General features: G+C 50.5%; 1 protein-coding gene across 1 annotated transcript in view; it reads right to left on the bottom strand.

Annotated features, from left to right (window-relative positions):
• Positions 1-3,384: 3,384 nt before the first annotated feature.
• Positions 3,385-19,228, bottom strand: part of HYDIN (HYDIN axonemal central pair apparatus protein) — a 387,143-nt gene continuing 371,299 nt past the window's right edge. The window contains exons 82-86 of the mRNA XM_077831048.1: positions 12,015-12,178; positions 7,545-7,695; positions 6,976-7,206; positions 4,750-4,974; positions 3,385-3,873 (exon numbers count right to left, since the gene is read on the bottom strand). Coding sequence (XP_077687174.1) covers positions 3,385-3,873; positions 4,750-4,974; positions 6,976-7,206; positions 7,545-7,695; positions 12,015-12,178 — 1,260 coding nt within the window. The remainder of the gene's footprint in view (positions 3,874-4,749; positions 4,975-6,975; positions 7,207-7,544; positions 7,696-12,014; positions 12,179-19,228) is intronic.

Here is a 19,228-nt window from a genome sequence, read left to right as displayed (position 1 = left end):
TTTGCTGAAGTGCCAGCTTGAGCACCACTGAGAAAGCAAAGTGCTAAAGAAGGTCATAACCTGGGCCTGAGGGGAAAGCAAGGACTCAGCAGAGGCTGCCCAACAATTCCGCGGCGTAGTCCAGGGACAGGAAGTGGAGTGGTGGCTACAGAGCTGTAGCTCTTGCAAAGATTCCATCTTTACCTTCAAGAAGAAACTGACTGGCAGGCTCTGAGGGCAACAGGGTGGCGTGACCCACTTGTAGGGGGACTGCTTCACACTCCATTGGACTACTACCTCACAGACCTGTCTTACCTTGTGGAACAGAGGCCCAGTGGATGGCATATTTAGAGCAGTATTATTATCCCCATTTCATAGCTGGAGAAACTGAGGCACAAACCAAGAGTTTTGCCAGTTATTTCACTAGGAGCAGCATCAGGCCTGTAGGAATTAGGTACATAGATGCTTTTGAAAATCTTACTAGGTCCCTATCTGCATCTGTAAGTGCCTAAATATCATTACAAACAAGGCCATGGAGAGGATCACCACTGGGATTAGAACCCAGGTTCCTGGGTCCCAGTTTTGTGCTTACACCTTAGATTACACCTTTGACGCAGGGGCACCATTTCAGATTTTGGTGGTGGTGGAGTGGGGGCAACTTTAACTGTGATTCCTGGGGCTACTTAGGCACTTGAAAACTCTAGTTTTTTTGGCCGATAACTTAGCAATTAGCTGACAGGAGTCGTGTATCTAATTCCTTTATAAAAGAAAGAAAATTAAATAAATATTAGACCTACTCAGCTCCAGTAACATGTTCTGACATCTTGTGGCAAGTCACTTAAGGGACACTGGTTAGGTTTAAAATGTTAATGTATATATTCTTAATTCATTACTTACTCTGTGGAGAGAGAGACCCTGCAGGGACTCCTTCGTTCTATCCCAGCGCTGGGAGGAGAGCGGGGTCTAGTGGGTTACAGCGGGGAGCAGATACATCTGGGTTCTATATAAGAACATCAGAACGGCCAGACTGGGTCAGACCAATGGTCCATCTAGCCCAGTATCCCGTCTGCCGACAGTGGCCAATGCCAAGTGCCCCAGAGGGAATGAACAGAACAGGTCATCATCAAGTTGCCCTGTAGCCCACTCCTACCTTCTGGCAAACAGGTGAGGGGCACGCAGAACATGGTGTTGGATCCCTGCCCACCCTGGCCATTACTGGACCTATCCGCCATGAACTTATCTAGTTCTTATTGGAACCCTGGTATAGTCTTGGCCTTCACAACATCCTCTGGCAAGGAGTTCTACATGTTGACTGTGAAGAAATACTTTTTTCCGTTCGTTTTAAATCTGCTGCCTGTTAAATTCATTGGGTGACCCCTAGTGCTTGTGTTGTGTGAAGGGGTAAATAACACTTCCTTATTCAATTTCTCCACACCAGTCATGATTTTATAGACCTCGAGCATATCCCCCCTTAGTCGTCTCTTTTCCAAGATGAAAAGTCCCAGTCTTATTAATCTCTCCTCATACAGAAGCTGTTCCACACCCCTCATCATTTCTGTTGCCCTTCTCTGCACCTTTTCCAATTCCAATGTATCTTTTTTGAGATGGGATGACCACATCTGCACTATTCAAGATGTGGGCATACCATGGATTTATAGAGAGGCAATATGATATTTTTCTCTTTTTATCCCTTTCCCAATGATTCCCAGCATTCTGGTGGCTTTTTTAATTGCCGCTGCACATTGAGCGGATGTTTTCAGAGAACTTTCCACAATGACTCCAAGATCTCTTTATTGACGGGTTCAGCTAATTTAGACCCCATCATTTTGCATGTATAGCTGGGATTATATTTTGCCAAGTGCATTACTTTGCATTTATCAACATTGAATTTCTTTTGCAATTGTGTTGTCCAGTCACCAAGTTTTGTGAGCTCCCTTTGTAGCTCTTCGCAGTCTGTTTTGGACTTAACTCTCTTGAGTAGTTTTGTATCATCTGGAAATTTTACCATCTCACTGTTTACCCCTTTTTCCAGATCATTTATGAATATGTTGAATAGGACTGGTCCCAGTAAAGAGCCTGCGGGGCACCACTCTCTCCATTCTCACCATTTATTCCTACCCTTTGTTTCCTGTTTTTTAACTGGAGTGCCTGGCAGTGCTTTCAGGATCATCTAAGGATCCTTAATTTACTGTAATGACAAGTCTTCTGTTACCTTAATCCCCCTGCCCTTGTGTATAAACAAACTCCCTGCCCCAAAGGCTATGCTGCTCCCAGCTTCCCAACTCCTCACATCTCACACTCCAGCTGTTGCAGCTAAGAGTGCTGTCAGGGGCTAGGGTGAGTAGGCCTTCCCTATGAAACTCGGGGGAGTGGAACGGGACTAGAGCCCTCCCCTGGCCCCCCTAAATGGCTCCCCTGCTTTGACTCCTTTCTAGATAGTCATGAAACCCCCAAGTTCTCTGGATTCTTTTTCCACCCCAATTTTCCCTCATCTTGAGGCCCAGGGTGTCTGTATGCTAGCTATGGCATTCCAGTCCAGATGTACTATCACGTTAACCAGATCCACCAGAATCTCTATGTTTGCTTAACTATCTTTATTCCAAAATACATTTTCATACAGCAAACAAAGAAACCACCTTGCCAACAGTCATCGTAGCCTCTGATCCCAGAGGGTGAGATCAGCTGGGAGGCATGATGGAGTCCTCATATTTCTGGGGTACAACGTGAGTGCTTTCATGAACTCTCCTCTGCTCTTTTGGGAAAAGCTGCAGCACCTTTGGTGGCTTGTACACAGGGTATATTTTTAAGCAATCCACAGTAAGCGAATCCTCCTTCAGGCAGGAACGTTTGTACTTTGAAGGCAATGCCATTGGTGGTTATCAACTGAGGGAGGATAAATTGACCAAGTCTTGACGCATGCAGTCAGACCATATACACAGATAGCTGGGATCTTCCCCACTGATCTCATGCCCCTTTCTATATCGTAAGTTTCATATAATTTGACTAACAGATCAGTGACTCTATCAGGCCAAGGTCACTTCAGTAGTTAGCTTGCTCTTTGGGAATTTTCAGCAAATATACAGGTGGGTGTGTTCTGTGCATGCTGCTGTATCCAATCCTGCAGTCGCCCACTGATTTCAGTAGGCGTGCAGATCCTATAAACATTTTCTGTACTGGCAAGAACAGTGGTGAAGAGATTCCGGTGCTGCTTTTCAATGCCAAGGCACATCTGTGTTGTAGAGAGAGTCCATTCCGTATGGAGATGGGGAGGGAAATGAAGACCAGTCTGATTCAGATCCTAGGAGGTGCATGACTGCACACTTGGAGTTGCGAGTGGCTCAGCAAAGTGGGGGAAATGCCCGTTTAGGGACAGGGACACTGATGCTCTGCATGCGTGCCACTAGGTCACTTCTCAGGGGTTATACCCTTCAAGTAATAAACCCAGGAAATGCCTGCCCCCATGCCTGATGCCCGGGCACAGGAGACAACCAGCCTGCTGGTGACGGGCATCTTGCTGCCAGTGGGGTTCCCCTCAAAGCAGACGGTGATGAAGATGTTCTTCTTGGAACGTATGTTCTCAGCTGCCTTTATGGTAAAAGCTGGGTTCTCCACATTGTAGGTGAAGGCCGTGTGCTGCAGGAACACGTTCTTGAAGGGAATGGTCGTGCTGGAGCCAGCCTTGATCTGAAAGGGGCCCTGAGGCTTGGGGGGCACCGACACGCCAAAGAGCGGGATGCTGTATTCTCCTCCAATGGGTGAAGACAGGATGAGAGTTGCTCTTGATTCACCCAGCTGGTAGGGTTCATAGGTTATGTCCACACTGACCTCTGTGCCCCCCTGAGAGCCTGGGGATGCATTGATGATTTTATCCGTGTGGAAATCTGAACAGTCAATCTGCAAGGGGAGAGAAGGCGCCACTTGGATTTGGAGAAGGCATTGTAGCCCCTGTGGCCCAAGGTCTGACATACCCCAGAGCTCAGGAACAGGAACAGCAGTGGAGCAGTGGGGTAATTTAGCATCAGCAGGGTCCCGATACAAAATGTATGTTTACTGTTTTCTAACTGAAATGCACATTCCAGCCCCCTTCACTTGGGGCCTTTCCATGCACACAGGGAAAGCCCAAACCTCCCCCCTCCCAATTGGAGCTCTGGGAAAGTTTGGCTCTGGGGATGGCTTAGGTGTTATTGCCTTGCCACAAAAGGGGATGTCTTCACTCTAGAATAATCACAGCACTAGGTAGAACTCATCTCGCACATAGTAGATCTCAAAGTATTTTACAAATAGAACAGTAACATTCAACCCCTTTTACAGATGGGGAAACTGAGGCACAAAGCGGGGAAGCAACTTGTCCACAGTCATTCAGCAGGCCAGTGGCTGATCTGAGACTACAGCCCAAGCCACCAGTTCAGTGCTCTGTCCCCTAGGCTACACTGACCCCCTAAGCACCATTGCACTGTGGTGGCAGCTCTGATAAAGACTGAGTGACCCCACAAGGGAAGATGGTCCCTGCAGAAGGCTCAGCTTTGGTGGTGAAGTCAGTGGGAAGGCTGGCTACATTCACCACAACCTCACCATCTGTATTGGCCAAGCTAGGAAAGGTTCCAGCAGGACGGGGAGAGCAGTGCTGAAGGGGCCTAGTACTGCTCAAGAGGGCTGATGGGGTACATAGACTGAGTTGCCTGCTGAATGTTTGTATTCCCACCCCCTTGAGCACTGGTGGCTTCCTTATTCTTCAGCTAGCCCCAGAGCAGAGCAGGGGACCCTGATCACCTTGCAGGTGTACTCTGTTCTTTGACGGGTGTAGTTAATGAACTTGGTGGTGATGATCTGGCTGCTGCCCAGCATGGCACGGAAGTACAGCGGCTTCTCCGGCCTGGCTGCAATGGCTTTCAGGTTCAGGTCATACTGGAAGGAGCCCAAGTCGCTGCTCTGGAGCACCAAGCGCCCACTGACCTCCCCGACTTTTAGGGGCTGGAATTCGAACATGAGCACCCCCTGGGGGGAAAAGAGAGAACAACCTAGTCCATCTGCATGGGAGCAGAAATGTTAGTGCCCAGCCCAGGGATGGAAATTAGTACTTGGCATGCTGCATCATGGACAGTCAACAGCTGTTGTAACACCCAGTGCCCTTGCAACCCAATCCGTACTCACTTGTGTAACACTCACACCTGTAACGCCGACAGACCCTGGTGGTCAGCATCGAACCTGGGACCTTCGGAGCTTAATATATGAGCCTCTACTGCATAAAAGCCATACGGCTGTTAACTAAGACTGTAAAGCAGACTCATTAATCTCTCTAAGTGGTCTTGATGCCACTAGATGGGCCAGAACACCACACCCAGGAGGTGTGTGGGTTACACTTGCTCAGTGCATTTATCATCTATAGCCTCATAGAGAAGCACCTGGGTTTACATGGTGGGCATGGGGCAGACAGGGTGTGAATTAATTAATCAATGACCATTATTTATCAATTCATAAGATGAAATGACACACGTGTACCCCTAGACAGGGGGACAGAAAGAGAATAAATTGTGGAGCTAACAAAGTTGTTTCATTGTTCTGATCACTCTGCTTGCGTGTTACATCTCTTCCACCCATCTTCCCTGAGCCTGGCTTGTCCATTTGGCTTGTAAGCATTTTGGGACAGGGATTAGCTCTGATAAGTCTCTACGGGCTGAACCACAAGGGTATGTGTCTCGAGGACTTGCTGGAACACTGAAAACAAAAGGTAATCTAATGCGCCCTGCCTTATTTACTTACTCTTTTTGCAATATTAACACTCACTTTAGGATGGTTTATAGGAGAAGGAGTTTTCTGACCTGGTGCTTCTCTGCTTCCCAAGAGAACACACAAACAAAGAGCACAAACAAAGCCTTCCCCCCCGCAGATTTGAAAGTATCTTCTTTCCCCATTGGTCCTTTTGGTCAGGTGCCAACCAGGTTATTTGAGCTTCTTAACCCCTTACAGGTACGGAGGAATTCTAGGCTACCCCTAGCTGTATGGTTATAACAAACGTCGATATAAATAACGACATTCCTGATTTCTCATGCCCAGATCCTGGGGTGGGGGGGAGGGGCAGGTGCATTGACGAAGTGGGTGGAGAGCTGTGAGAAACCCCTGTAAAGCAGGAGGGAGGATGATGCTTGTGCCTGTCCATGTCTGTCTGTTCGTTAATTAGCCATTCATTGTGTCCTTCCTGCGTTGTGGAGAATCTGTCCCAGGGAAAATTAAAAGCTCCCCGCCAGCCCCCAGGCAAAGTGGCAATATTTTCCAAACTAAAGCTGTATCCTGCATCCAACTTTTGTGTCCTTTTGCTCTTTGGGCCAGGGGAGTTGGGGTGGTGAAGGAGCTTGGTAGAGCAGAGAGCAGCTCAGCCCCACTTCAGAACAAGGGTGTGGGGAGCTGGGGTGTTTGGCGCAGCCAAGGCTGGGACTGGGGACAGAGATGATGCACAGGAGGGCAGGCAGAAGCCTCGTGGGATTGCACTTGGAGAAGCAACTGAACCAGTGCAGCACTTAGTGCAGTGATTGCTCCCTACGACTGCCCTGAAGGGGACTGACACAGGGGCGAATGACTCAGTAGTTGGCCTTGCAAACAGCCAGTGCAACCACAACAGCAGTGGGAAGGCCTGTGGGCTTGTTGGCAGCAACTTTGCACATGGCTGTGTGATGTGTTACAGGCATACCAGTGGTGCATGGAAGATTCCTGCAGGGCAGTGTAGGGATACTCTGCATATCCACACTCTTCTGCATCTCTGATTTGCTTACCCTACCCATCTTCTCCTTTCCATGGGACCCTTTGGGGACTGCAGCCCTCTGAGGATCAGGTGGTGTCTGTTACCACTGGAAACCAGCCCCATAGTGCACACACAGATCAGGCTAACACCTGGCTCAGGAGCACTTGGGCTGTTGACATTCCTGAAGGTCAGAGCAATTGCCTTACTGCAGAGGGAGGAGAGCAGTGCAAGCAGGTTTGCTGTGCAAGGCTTTGCTCTACCTCGGACTGGGCGGGCACAACGAACTGCGGTGGGAGGTTGACATCAGGCACTTTGCAGTCTGTAGTAAACGTCACCGGGAAGAAGAGGGGGTTTTCCACCCTGATGGATGAAGACGTGCTCTGCCGAACAGGGGTAACCATCTCGATGGTGCTGAGCGGACCGGAAGGGATGGCCTTGAACGTGACCAGGTAGAACAAGTACTCCTGTGTCGTCTCATTGCGAAAGGTCACCTGAAATCAAGCACAAAAGAGGTAACAGTCAGACCTAGGGGAGCTCCCCTCTGGACCAGGGACTGGTTCTGGTCACAGGAGAAATGAACTCACCTTGGACTCTTCCCACCTGCCTCCTATGCACACCTGGCAGAGAACAAGTGCCCTGATCAACTTCCAGTGGAGTCCAGGGGAGCTTTACTTTAGATGCCTAACTACCAGAGCGGTCACTTCATTCTGGGCACCCAAAAGTTTCAATGTTTTGGTTTAAAATCCTAGAGACTCCCACCATCACCCCTACACACAATCAGCAAGCAACCATTCCTTTGCAGAGTAGCAGGGCCTGGGAGTGGGCCTACCTTGGCACTGAATAGCCCTTCCTTGTAGGAGAAGAAGGTGAGCTTATAGTCCTTCTTGGAGGAGGCAGGCACTTCCGTGTAATCCAGCCCCTTCAGCATGGTGGTGATGTCCGACTTTTCTGGTTTGATCATATCCACTACCACATGGAACCTGGGGAGAGACAGACAAGAGAAAGGTCAAAAGGCCTCATTTCCACTGCAAACAGCCAGACATCAGCCAGGTAGCAAACATTTACGCAGGCGGTCCGATTGGTGCCCCTAGAGTATGTCTACACCATAGTAGGGACGCGGGCTCTGACATATGTCTACACCCTGCCCTAACACCCACACAGCACCCACACCCCTCCGAACACAGGCTGACTGGCTCGTCCCAGGGTAGAGGTCTGCACCCACGTTCCACTCTAGTGTCACGCCAGCCCACTTTGCCGAGGCTGTTGTAGCCAGGCTTGTGTTTGGACAGTCCAGCAAAGCTATCCCATAATTCCTGGGCCCTGCACGGTCTGGCCTTTCTGCTCCTCAATAGCTGGTCAAACATGTGCTTTGTGGTTCCAAACCATGTGACCAGGGCCAGCTTTAGGGAAAATGGCACCCTGGGCGAACTTGCATTTTGGTGCCCCTGGCCCCTGTGTGCCTGGCACCCCCCATTGCCCCTGACCCCCATGAACTCCCCAGGCTCCCCACTCTCCCTCCCCCCATAACTCCTGGACTGTGCCCGCTTCACCCCAATGCCTGTTCCCCCTCCTGCACTACTAATCCCTACACCCCTTCATTCCCAACCTCTGCCCCTCTCCTGCACCCTAACCCCTATACTGTGCCACCTTCACCCCAATCCCTGCACCTCCCTCCTGTGCCTCTAACCCCTGCCCTGTGTGTCCCCTCACCCCAACCCCTGCCCTCCTCCTGCACCCCAACACCTGCCCCTCCTGTGCCCCTAACCTCTGCACTGTGCCCCCTTCACCCCAACCCCTGCCCCCTCCTCTGCCCCAATCCCTGTACTCTGCATGTCCCCTCACCCCAACCTCTGCCCTCCTCCTGCACCCCAACCCCGCCCCGTCATGTGTCCTCAATCCCTGCACTGTGCCCTCTTCACTTCTACCCCCTGCACCTTCCTCCTGAGCCCCAACCCCTGCCCTGTGCCCCCTTCACCCCAACCCCTGCACCTCCCTCCTGCACCCACGTGGGGAAACTGACCTGGATGCACAAAGCAGCTGGCACTGCTCTCGCTCCCCCACTGGACTGCTGCTCCTCCGCCCCCCGCACCCTAGGGGGCTGAGCCTGTGAGGGGGGAGCAAGGAGCTGTCAGGGCTCCCTGCATCCAGGTCACTTTCCCTGCCGGCTGCGTAAGGGGAGGGCAGGAGAGCAGCAGCTCCTGATGTCTCGGCCCAGCCCAGGTGGAGAAGTGACCTGGATGCAGGGAGCCCTGGTGTGTGTGTTGGGGGGACTGCGTGAAGGGGTGTGTGTGTGGGTGCGTGTGTGTTGGGGGGGAGTGTGTGTACGCCCGAGTGAGTGAGTGCGCTGTCTCTTTAAGAAAGCACTCAGGGGCAGGAGCCTGAACTTGGCTTGTTCAGACACAAGCAGCCGCCAGCAGCTCCAGCCCCAGAGAGGCAGCAGTGCACACAGATTCCCCCGTCCCGTCACCCCAGCTTAGGGGAAATCGGTACACCGGGGGGGTGGGGGACAGGACACCCCGCCATCAGCCCCCACCGAGCAGTCAGGAGGACGCTCCCAGTCCGGAGTGGCCAGGGGCGACTCCAGGGATGAAGGGGAGGTTGGGGAACAGGAACAGCGGCGGCTGCACACAGTGGGGCAGAGGAGTCACCTGGCTCCGCCCTGGTCGTCCAACTGCCCCCTGCAGCTCGGGTCTACCCTTCCCCACCCCGCTGCTCGCCTGCCTGCCCTGCCGCCTCCATCAGCCCAGCTGGCTCTGGGCAGCAGGTCCGGTGGGAATCCAAACCCTGCACACGGCGCCCCCTTGGGCGGGTCGCCCTGGGTGGGGGCACGTACGGCCCACCCCAAGACCGGCCCTGCAAGTGACCCTTCTGAATTCTAATGAGGATGGACCAAATCCTGTTGGTTCATTTCACTGATCTAGAAGAAACACAGACCAGGGCCCGGGGCCTTGTCATCTGATCTTGACTCAGTGGCCACACCTGCAGAGTCCATTGTTATTTAACAGCCAAGGATCTGTGGGATCTCCTGAACCCCAAGGGGAAAGTGCATAAGCTAGGGCAATGGACACCAGCTCTGATCTATCCAGGCAGTCCCTGGAGCACAGTGCTCCTAGGCCGCAGTCTGATCAGCCCTTGGTGTGGTATGTCATGGATCAGAGGGAGTGACTAGGCAGGGTGTTACTACAGGTGGAGAGGGGATGGGTGACATCCCTGTGACAAGCTTGCTGGCTCCATGTCTAGTTGGCAGCTGGTATCAACTGGAGTGCCCCAAGGGTTGGTCCCGGGGCCGGTTTTGTTCAATATCTTCATTAATGATCTGGAGGATGGCATGGATTCGACCCTCAGCAGGTTTGCAGATGACATTAAACTGGGAGGAGTGGTAGATATGCCGGAGGGCAGGGATAGGATACAGAGGGACCTAGAGAAATTAGAGGATTGGGCCAAAAGAAATCTGATGAGGTTCAACAAGGACAAGTGCAGAGTCCTGCACTTAGGACGGAAGAATCCCATGCACCGCTACAGACTAGGGACCGAATGGCTCGGCAGCAGTTAGGCAGAAAAGGACCTAGGGGTTACAGTGAACGAGAAGCTGGATATGAGTCAACAGTGTGCCCTTGTTGCCAAGAAGGCCAATGGCATTTTGGGCTGTATAAGTAGGGTCACTGCCAGCAGATCGAGGGACGTGATCGTTTCCCTCTATTCGACATTGGTGAGGCCTCATAGAATCATAGAATCATAGAATATCAGGGTTGGAAGGGACCCCTGAAGGTCATCTAGTCCAACCCCCTGCTCGAAGCAGGACCAATCATCTGGTACTCATCTGGAGTACTGTGTCCAGTTTTGGGCCCCACACTACAAGAAGGATGTGGAAAAATTAGAAAGAGCCCAGCGGAGGGCAACAAAAATGATGAGGGAACTGGAACACATGAGTTATGAGGAGAGGCTGAGGGAACTGGGATTGTTTAGTCTGTGGAAGAGAAGAATGAGGGGGGATTTGATAGCTGCTTTCAACTACCTGAAAGGTGGATCCAAAGAGGATGGATCTAGACTGTTCTCAGTGGTAGCGGATGACAGAACAAGGAGTAATGGTCTCAAGTTGCAGTGGGGGAGGTTTAGGTTGGATATTAGGAAAAACTTTTTCACTAGGAGGGTGGTGAAACACTGGAATGCGTTACCTAGGGAGGTGGTGGAATCTCCTTCCTTAGAGGTTTTTAAGGTCAGGCTTGACAAAGCCCTGGCTGGGATGATTTAGTTGGGGATCGGTCCTGCTTTGAGCAGGGGATTGGACTAGATGACCTCCTGAGGTCCCTTCCAGCCCTGATATTCTATGATTCTATGAAGTCCTACTCAAGTAATGTAGGGGTCTCAAACTCAGTTTACCTTAGGGCCAGTGCCAGTCCTCAAATCCTTCCGGCGGGCCAATAATGTCACTCATGCCGCACAGAACCTGGCCCGCCAAACTCCGCCCCCACCTGCCTAAGGCTCTGGGAGGGAGTTCGGGTGCTGGGTGCAGGCTCTGGGCTGGGGCAGGGGATGGGGGTGCAGGCTCTGGGAGGGGGTCAGGGCACTTACCTGGGGCTCCAAGGTGGGGTGGGCCAGGGGGCCTCCACGCACTGCTACCTCCAGGCACTGCCCCTGCAGCTTCCCATTGGCTGCAGGGGTGCTCAGGGTGGAGGCGGTGTGCGGAAGCACAGCCCCGCCCCACCCCGGGGCGGCAGGGAGGGGCCAGCAGCCACGTGGAGCGTGCAGGAAATTGCTCAGTTCTGCTGCGCTGCTGGTGGTGAGTGGGGCCCCAGGCCATTTTAAATGGTCTGGAGGAAGTGCGCGGGGGAGCGCCCGGGGGTGGCAGGCGAGACCAAGGGAGAGACCCGGCCCCAAAATTGCTGGAGCCCCGGGGGCCACAGTGGGCAGGTTCTCGGGCCACAGATGGCCCACGGGCCGGGACTTTGAGACCCCTGCTGTATTGTTTCTAGACTGCTCTTGCCCTGCCAAAGTTGTTGGGTAAATTTCCCCCGGGCCATTATGGGGAGGGAGATGGAGTTTATTTGGCATAAACCCTCCCAAAGCAGAGCTGTCAGCCAGATCCATGCTTCCTGAGACTGGAATAAAGGCCAGTCTAAGTGCATGTCAACCTTGTGGCCTAGACAATCTCCCAAGAGGCCTTCTGGGACCCCAAGTCACAGCACACACCAACTTCTTGGCTGGGAGTTGTTGGGGTAACACCAGGGATGGAGCTAGCATGGAAAGCCCCTCTCTGTGCTGCTAGCTGTGAACAGCCACTAGGCCCTTCCCAGTTTACCTTTGTGGCTTGTTCAGCCAGTTTGAGATGGGGAGCAATTCGGTGTAGGTAGTTTTGCATGGCACCTCTCGGACAATGGTCCCTGAAGACTTAGGGGGCTCTGCAGTCCCCTGCAGGAGGTACAGCAAACCTGTCCCATCGGGGAGCGGAAAGAAGATGGAGCCCTAGAGACAATGCAAAAGGTTGGTAGGTTCCTCTGCTTTCACGGTCCCCTGTTCAGCTTATCTGCTCCTGAGTGCATACATACATGGGCCAGAGCTGCTGGTATGACAACTGCCCTGTGCTGCACTGCCAGGGTAAGCCAGCCATTTTCACCAGCCTAGAAAGACGCACCCCAATGGAAGGCTGATTCTGTACTGGTGAAGAATCGATATAGGGGTCTCCTGCTCTACCGCTCATCCCTCCTGCTGGTGTGGTCGGGGAGAGGCGGCATGGCTGGAGCAAAGCAGGCGAGGTGAGGCTGTCACTGCGCCATGCTGATTCTCAGCTGCAGTAGAGTCACTTTGCAGATGTGCGCAGCTGGCAGAGGGACTGGCCATGCCCAGAGACACAGCAGCAGCAGCGGAGTGCAAAAGTGAGCTGTACGCTGCCCTGACACCTCCCCTGCACAGTACTCTGTGAGATCTGCATCCCAGGTTCTGCCCCCCAAAGTCTCCAGCTGTTGCCTTAGAAGCGGTCTTGGCAGTCACCATTGCTAATAAAGCTGGGGGATGGTGAGCTTTCTCCCATGGCCCTCACTATCCCTGCCATGATGCTCCAGCTCCCATACAAGCCTCTCTCCTGCAGATTCCCCCAGGTGAGAGTGTGCAGCCTCCCTCTGTCCTCACTCCTGATTCATAGCCTGCTTCCCGTGCACATCTGCCCTTCCCTTCCCTCTTCAGCACCTCCCAGTGAGCTGCTATTAGTCTGCAGATTAGCATCCTCGGGCCAGCAGAAAGATTCCCCAGCAAACCTCCATGGGGCAGCGGCTGTGACCTCCAAGTGTGTGGGACATCTTGGAGAGGCCTTTTAGTGGGGCACGGTGCTCTCTGTGAAACCAGCCACACCTGGTGCAGTCCTGGTTCCGTAGCTCAAGGTCTGTCTACACCGGGGTCCCCGACGTGGTGCCCGCGGGTGTAATGGCACCCGCTGGGGCAGTTGTGCGCGCCCCCTGGACACCGCGCCGCCGAAATGCCGCCGCTGAGGGCGGCCGGCAGAGAACCGCCTGCCAAAATGCCACCGAGAAGCGTTGCCGTTTCTCGGCGGTGACGCTTCTTGCCACTGCTGCTTCTCGGCGGCATTTCGGCGGCGGGGTGTCTGGCGCCCGCCACAGTCTTCTGGGGGATTTAACTGGGAATTGGTCCTGCTTCGAGCAGGGGGTTGGACTAGATGACCTTCTGGGGTCCCTTCCAACCCTGATATTCTATGATTCTATGATTCTATGAACAGGAATGTGCTATTCTCACAGAAAGGTTGGGGACCACTGGTCTACGCTAATCGTAGGGTGACTGCGGCATGTGCAGCCATACCCAAGCGAGCTCTGAGAACAACAGCAGAGACGTCTTGGCAGCATGAGCTAGCAGCCGAGTCCAGTCATGATTCTATAGACCTCGATCAGATCCTTCCTTCGTCCTCTCTTCTTCTATGCTGAACAGCCCCAGGCTTTCTCCATCTCTCCTCACATGAAAGCTGATCCAGACCCCGCATCATATTTGTTGCCCTTCTCTGCACTTTTTCCAATTCTAGTACAGAGATGAGGCCACCAGAATCACATGCAATATTCAAGGTGTGGGAATACCATGGATTTATATAGTGGCAATATGAAATGTTCTGATTATCTATCCCTTTCTTAATGGTTCCTAATATTCTGTTAGCTTCTTTGACTGCCACTGCATATTGAGCAAATGTTTCCAGAGAACTATCAACGATGATGCCAAGATCTCTTTCTCGACAACAGCTAATTTAGACCCCATCAGTTTATATGTATAGTTGGGATTATGTTTTCCAATGTGCATTACTTTGCATTTATCAACACTGAATTTCATCTGCCATTTTCTTGCCCAGTCACCCAGTTTTGTGAGATCCCTTTGTAACTCTTTGCAGTAAGCTTTGGACTTTACCAGTCCATCTTGAGTAATTTTGTATTGTCTACAAACTTTGACACTTCACTGTTTACCCCTTTTTCCAGATTACTTATGAATATGTTGACCAGCACTGGTCCCAGTACAGTTACTGCTATTTAAAAAACCCAGGGGTACCCTGCTATTTACCTGTCTCCACTGTGAAAACTGACCATTTATTCCTATGTTAGAAAAGTATGTAAATGGTAATTAGGGCTATTCCATAGAAATAGTTAATAGAGCCATGCTAAATGGACTAGCGCTTTGAAATGCACACCTGTATTGTTACAGAATTAGAGGTAATACTAATTGTATGTGTTTATTTATATCTTGTTACATGTTAGCCATGTAAACAGACAGTTCCTGTCTATTACTATAGCTACTGATTCAGAGATCAAAAGGGGAATATTAACATTTAGATGAAATGTGAGTGTGATAACGTCATTGTCTTTATTTCACTTTAAAGTCTGTGGTAAATTGTCTATAAACTACTTAATGGATAATTACCTTATGCTGATGAATGCAACTAATTACTTAGGTATGCATAGAAGATAGGTAGTTCTACTTCAAAGCTGCTATTCTTCACCCAAGGAACCCCTGCTGTAAAGAGGTTACCACAGCCTACCAAAAAACTGTATAAAAACCCTTGGGACCTGATCCTTTTATCTCAGATCTGCTGAAGCTTTTTTCAGGGGAAGTTTGAGTCATAAGACTGAGGTCTCCAGTCCCATCTGGATCGCCCTGTGTATGGCACTTTGGACTGAACCTATCGACTACTTCTAAGAGCTATATGCAAGTTCAAAGCTCACCATCTCTGCTCTGAAACTGATCTCAGAACCGTACTCATGTCTGTATGGATACTGATCTTTTAACCAATACTCCCTCTCTTTTCTTTTTCAATAAATTTTAGTTTAGTTAATAAGTGTGTATTTGGCTATAAGTGTGTATTTGGGTAAGATCTGAAATATTTATTAACCTCGGAGATCATGTGTCCGATCTTTTGGGATTGGTAGAACATTCATATTTGACTGGGCTGTCTGGGAGGGAGCCCAAAGGCTGGGTTGCTTTTAACTTCTGTGTAACCAGTAAAGTATTATAGAAGCTGTTTTGTGGCTAACTTGGTGGCTCTATGTATTGGAATACCCACAAGCTTTGGGAATTGTCTGCCCCATTCTTTGCAGTTTGCCCTAATTGAATAATCTCAGTGTGGTCCCCCTGTGTCGCTGGTCACAACTGTGTTCATCTATGTGTCTGATAATTCTCTTCTTTACAATAGTTTCAACCTTTTGTCTGGTACTGAAATTAGGCTTACCGGCAATTGCCAGGATGGCCTCTGGAGCCTTTTTAAAAAATTGGCTTTACATTCCAGTCATCTGGCACAGAGGCTGATTTAAGCAATAGGTTACATACCACAGTTAAGAGTTCTGCAATTTCATATTTGAGTTCCTTCAGAACTGGTCCCAGTGACTTATTACTGTTTAATTTATCAATTTGTTCCAAAACCTCCTCTAATGACACCTCAACCTTGGACACTTCCTTAAATTTGTCACCTAAAAAGAATCGCTCAGGTGTGGGGATCTCCCCCATATCCTCAGCAGTGTACACCAATGCAAAGAATTCATTTAGCTTCTCCACAGTGGCCTTGTCTTCCTGGAGTGCTTCTTTAGCACCTCAGTCATCCACTGGCCCCACTAATTGTTTGGCAGACTTCCTGCTTCTGGTGTACTTTAAAAAAATGTTTCTTTTAGTTATTGTGTCTTTTGCTAGTTGCTCTTCATATTGTTTTTTGGCCTCCCTAATTGTACTTTTACATTGACTTGCCAGAGTTTATGCTCCTTTCTATTTTCCTCAGTAGGATCTGACTTCCAGTTTTTAAAGGGTGCCTTTTAGTATCTAACTACTACTTCTACTCTGTTGTTCAGCCATGGTGGCATTTGATTGGTTCTCTTGCTGGTTTTTTTTTTATGTGGGGAATATGTTTAGTCTGAGCCTCTATTACGGTGTTTTTAAAACGTTTCTATGCAGCTTGCAGGTATTTCACTCTTGTGACTGTTCCTTTTACTTTCTATTTAACTAGCTTCCTCATTTTTGTGTAGTTCCCCCTTATGAAGTTAAATGCTACTGTGGGTGTTTCTTTGTTATTTTTCCTCCTAAAAGGATGTTAAATTTAATTACATTATGGTCACTATTAATGAGCAGTTCAGCTATATTCACACACTGAACCACATCCTGTTTTCCACTTATGACTAAATCAAAAATGGCCTCTCCCCTTGTGTGTTCCAGGACTAGCCGCTCCAAGAAGCAGTTATTAATTGTGTCTCAAAATTTTATCTCTGCATCCCATCCTGCGGTCTCATGTTCCCTGTCAATAGGGGCATAGTTGAAATCTCCCATTATTATTGGGTTTTCTGTTTTTGTCGTCTCTCTAATCTCCCTGAGCATTTCACAATCACCACCACTATCCTGGTCAGGGGGTTGCTAGTACATTCCTACTGCTATATTCTTATTAAAGTATGGAATTTCTATCCATAGAGATTTGATGGTACTGATTCAGATTTTTACTATATTTGACTCTATGCTCTCTTTCACATATAGTGCCATCCCCCACCTGCTCAACCTGCTCTGTCATTCCTATATATTTTGTACCCTGGTATAACTGTGTCCCATTGATTAACATCATTCCACCAAGTTTCTGAGATGCCTAGTATATCAATATGCTCATTTAGTACCAGGCACTCAAGTTCACACATCTTGGTATTTTAGACTTCTAGCATTTCCACACAAGCACATATAACATTTGCCAATACTGTATTTAGTTGTCTGCCCTCCTGGGATGTAACTGACCTTTTTTGGTTGACTGTTTCTCTTCAGTTCCTACCTGTACTTTATCAACTTCTATCTTCTCCTCTTTACTAGGAGAATCCCTGTTAATAAATCCTCCCCATGGATGTGTCTGTCAGAACCATGTGCTGCGCCGCACCGGTTGGTTTGCCCCCAGCCCTGAGTTGAAAAATTGTTCTACGATTGTGATTAATTTTAATTGTGCACGCCAGCAACCCGGCTCTGTTTTGGGTTAGGTGGAGCCCAAACTTCCTGTAGAGACTCTCCCTTTTCTCAAAGGATCCCCAGTTCCTAATAAAGCTAAATCCCTCCCCCGAATGCCATTGTCTAACCCATGAATTGAGACCCCGTAGTTCTGCCTGTCTTCTCAGCTCTGTGAGCATTTCAGAGAACACTATTGTGGGGGTCCTGGACTTCAATCTAAATTTGGCCTCCAGGACCTCTCTCCTACTTTTCCCTGTGTCATTGGTACCTACTTGTACCATGTTCACTGGATCTGCCCCAGCACTGCAAATACGTGTATCTAGGTCAGGGGCGGACAAACTTTTTGGCCTGAGGGCCACATCGGGTTTTGTAAATTGTATGGAGGGCGGGTTAGGGGAGTCTGTGCCTCCCCAAACAGCCAGGCATGGCCCGGCCCCCGCCCCTTATTCCCCCCCACCCTGTTTCTCGCCCCTGATGCCTCCCCGATCCCTGCCCCATCCACCCCCACAACCGCCCCCAAAAGTCCCACCCCTGACTGCCCCCCCACCACCAAATTCCAACCCCTCCTCTCATTCCTGACCGCCTCCACCCCCCGGGACCCCTGCCCCATCCAAACACCCCTTCTCCCTGTCCCCTGACTAGCCCCGGAACCCCTGCCCCTGACTGCCCCCTGCCGCCCCATCCAACCCCCCTCCTTCCTGACTGGCCCCCGCCCAGGACCCCTGCCCCCATTCAACCCCCCCGTTTCCCACCCTCTGACTGCCCCACCCCCTATCCACACCCCCGCCCCCTGACCACTCCCCCCGAACTCCACTGCCCTCTATCCAGCCCCCCACTTCCTGCCCCCTTGCCGCGCAGCACAGAGACCGGGTCAGGCCGGGCTCTGCAGCGGTGCTGCCCCAGGAGCTCGCAGCCCCGCCGCCCCGAGCATTGCGCTGACGGCACAGTGAGCTGAGGCTGCGGGGCAAGAGGAACAGCGGGGGAGGGGCTGGGGGTGAGCCTTCCGGGCCAGGAGCTCAGGGGCCAGGCAGGAGGGTCCCACGGGCCGGATGTGGTCCGTGGGCCATAGTTTGCCCACCTCTGATCTAGGTGTATTGAGAGATCTGCAACCTTTGCACCCGGCAGGCAATCCACCATGTGGTTCTCCCAGTCATCACAAACCCAGCTATCTATATTTCTAATAATTGATTTCCCATAAGAATGGCCAGACTCGGTCAGACCAAAGGTCCATCCAGCCCAGGATCCTGTCTGCCGACAGTGGCCAGTGCCAGGTGCCCCAGAGGGAGTGAACCTAACAGGTAATGATCCAGTGATCTCTCTCCTGCCATCCATCTCCACCCTCTGACAAACAGAGGCTAGGGACACTATTCCTTACCCATCCTGGCTAATAGCCATTAATGGACTTAACCTCCATGAATTTATCCAGTTCTCTTTTAAACCCTGTTATAGTCCTAGCCTTCACAACCTCCTCAGGCAAGGAGTTCCACAGGTTGACTGTGCACTGTGTGGAGAAGAACTTCCTTTCATTTGTTTTAAACCTGCTGCCCATTAGTTTCATTTGGTGGCGCCTTGTTCTTATATTATGGGAACAAGTAAATAACTTTTCCTTATTCACTTTCTCCACACCACTCATGATTTTACAGACCTCTATCATATCCCCCCTTAGTCTCCTCTTTTCCAAGCTGAAAAGTCCTAGTCTCTTTAATCTCTCCTCATAGGGGACCCATTCCAAACCCCTAATCATTTTAGTTGCCCTTTTCTGAACCTTTTCTAATGCCAGTGTATCTTTTTTCAGATGAAGAGACCACATCTGTATGCAGCACTCAAGATTCAAGGTGGGCGTACCATGGATTTATATAAGGGCAATAAGATATTCTCCGTCTTATTCTCTATCCGTTTTTCAATGATTCCTAACACCCTGTTAGCTTTTTTGACTGCTGCTGCACACTGCATGCATGTCTTCAGAGAACTATCCACGATGACTCCAAGATCTCTTTCCTGATTAGTTGTAGCTAAATTAGCCCCCATCGTATTGTATGTATAGTTGGGGTTATTTTTCCCAATGTGCAT

Source organism: Eretmochelys imbricata, chromosome 12, assembly GCF_965152235.1.
Source record: "Eretmochelys imbricata isolate rEreImb1 chromosome 12, rEreImb1.hap1, whole genome shotgun sequence".
In the NCBI taxonomy this organism is placed as follows: Eukaryota; Metazoa; Chordata; order Testudines; family Cheloniidae; genus Eretmochelys; species Eretmochelys imbricata.
Note: the sequence above shows the minus strand (reverse complement) of the source record. Positions and strands in the feature narration are given on the sequence as shown.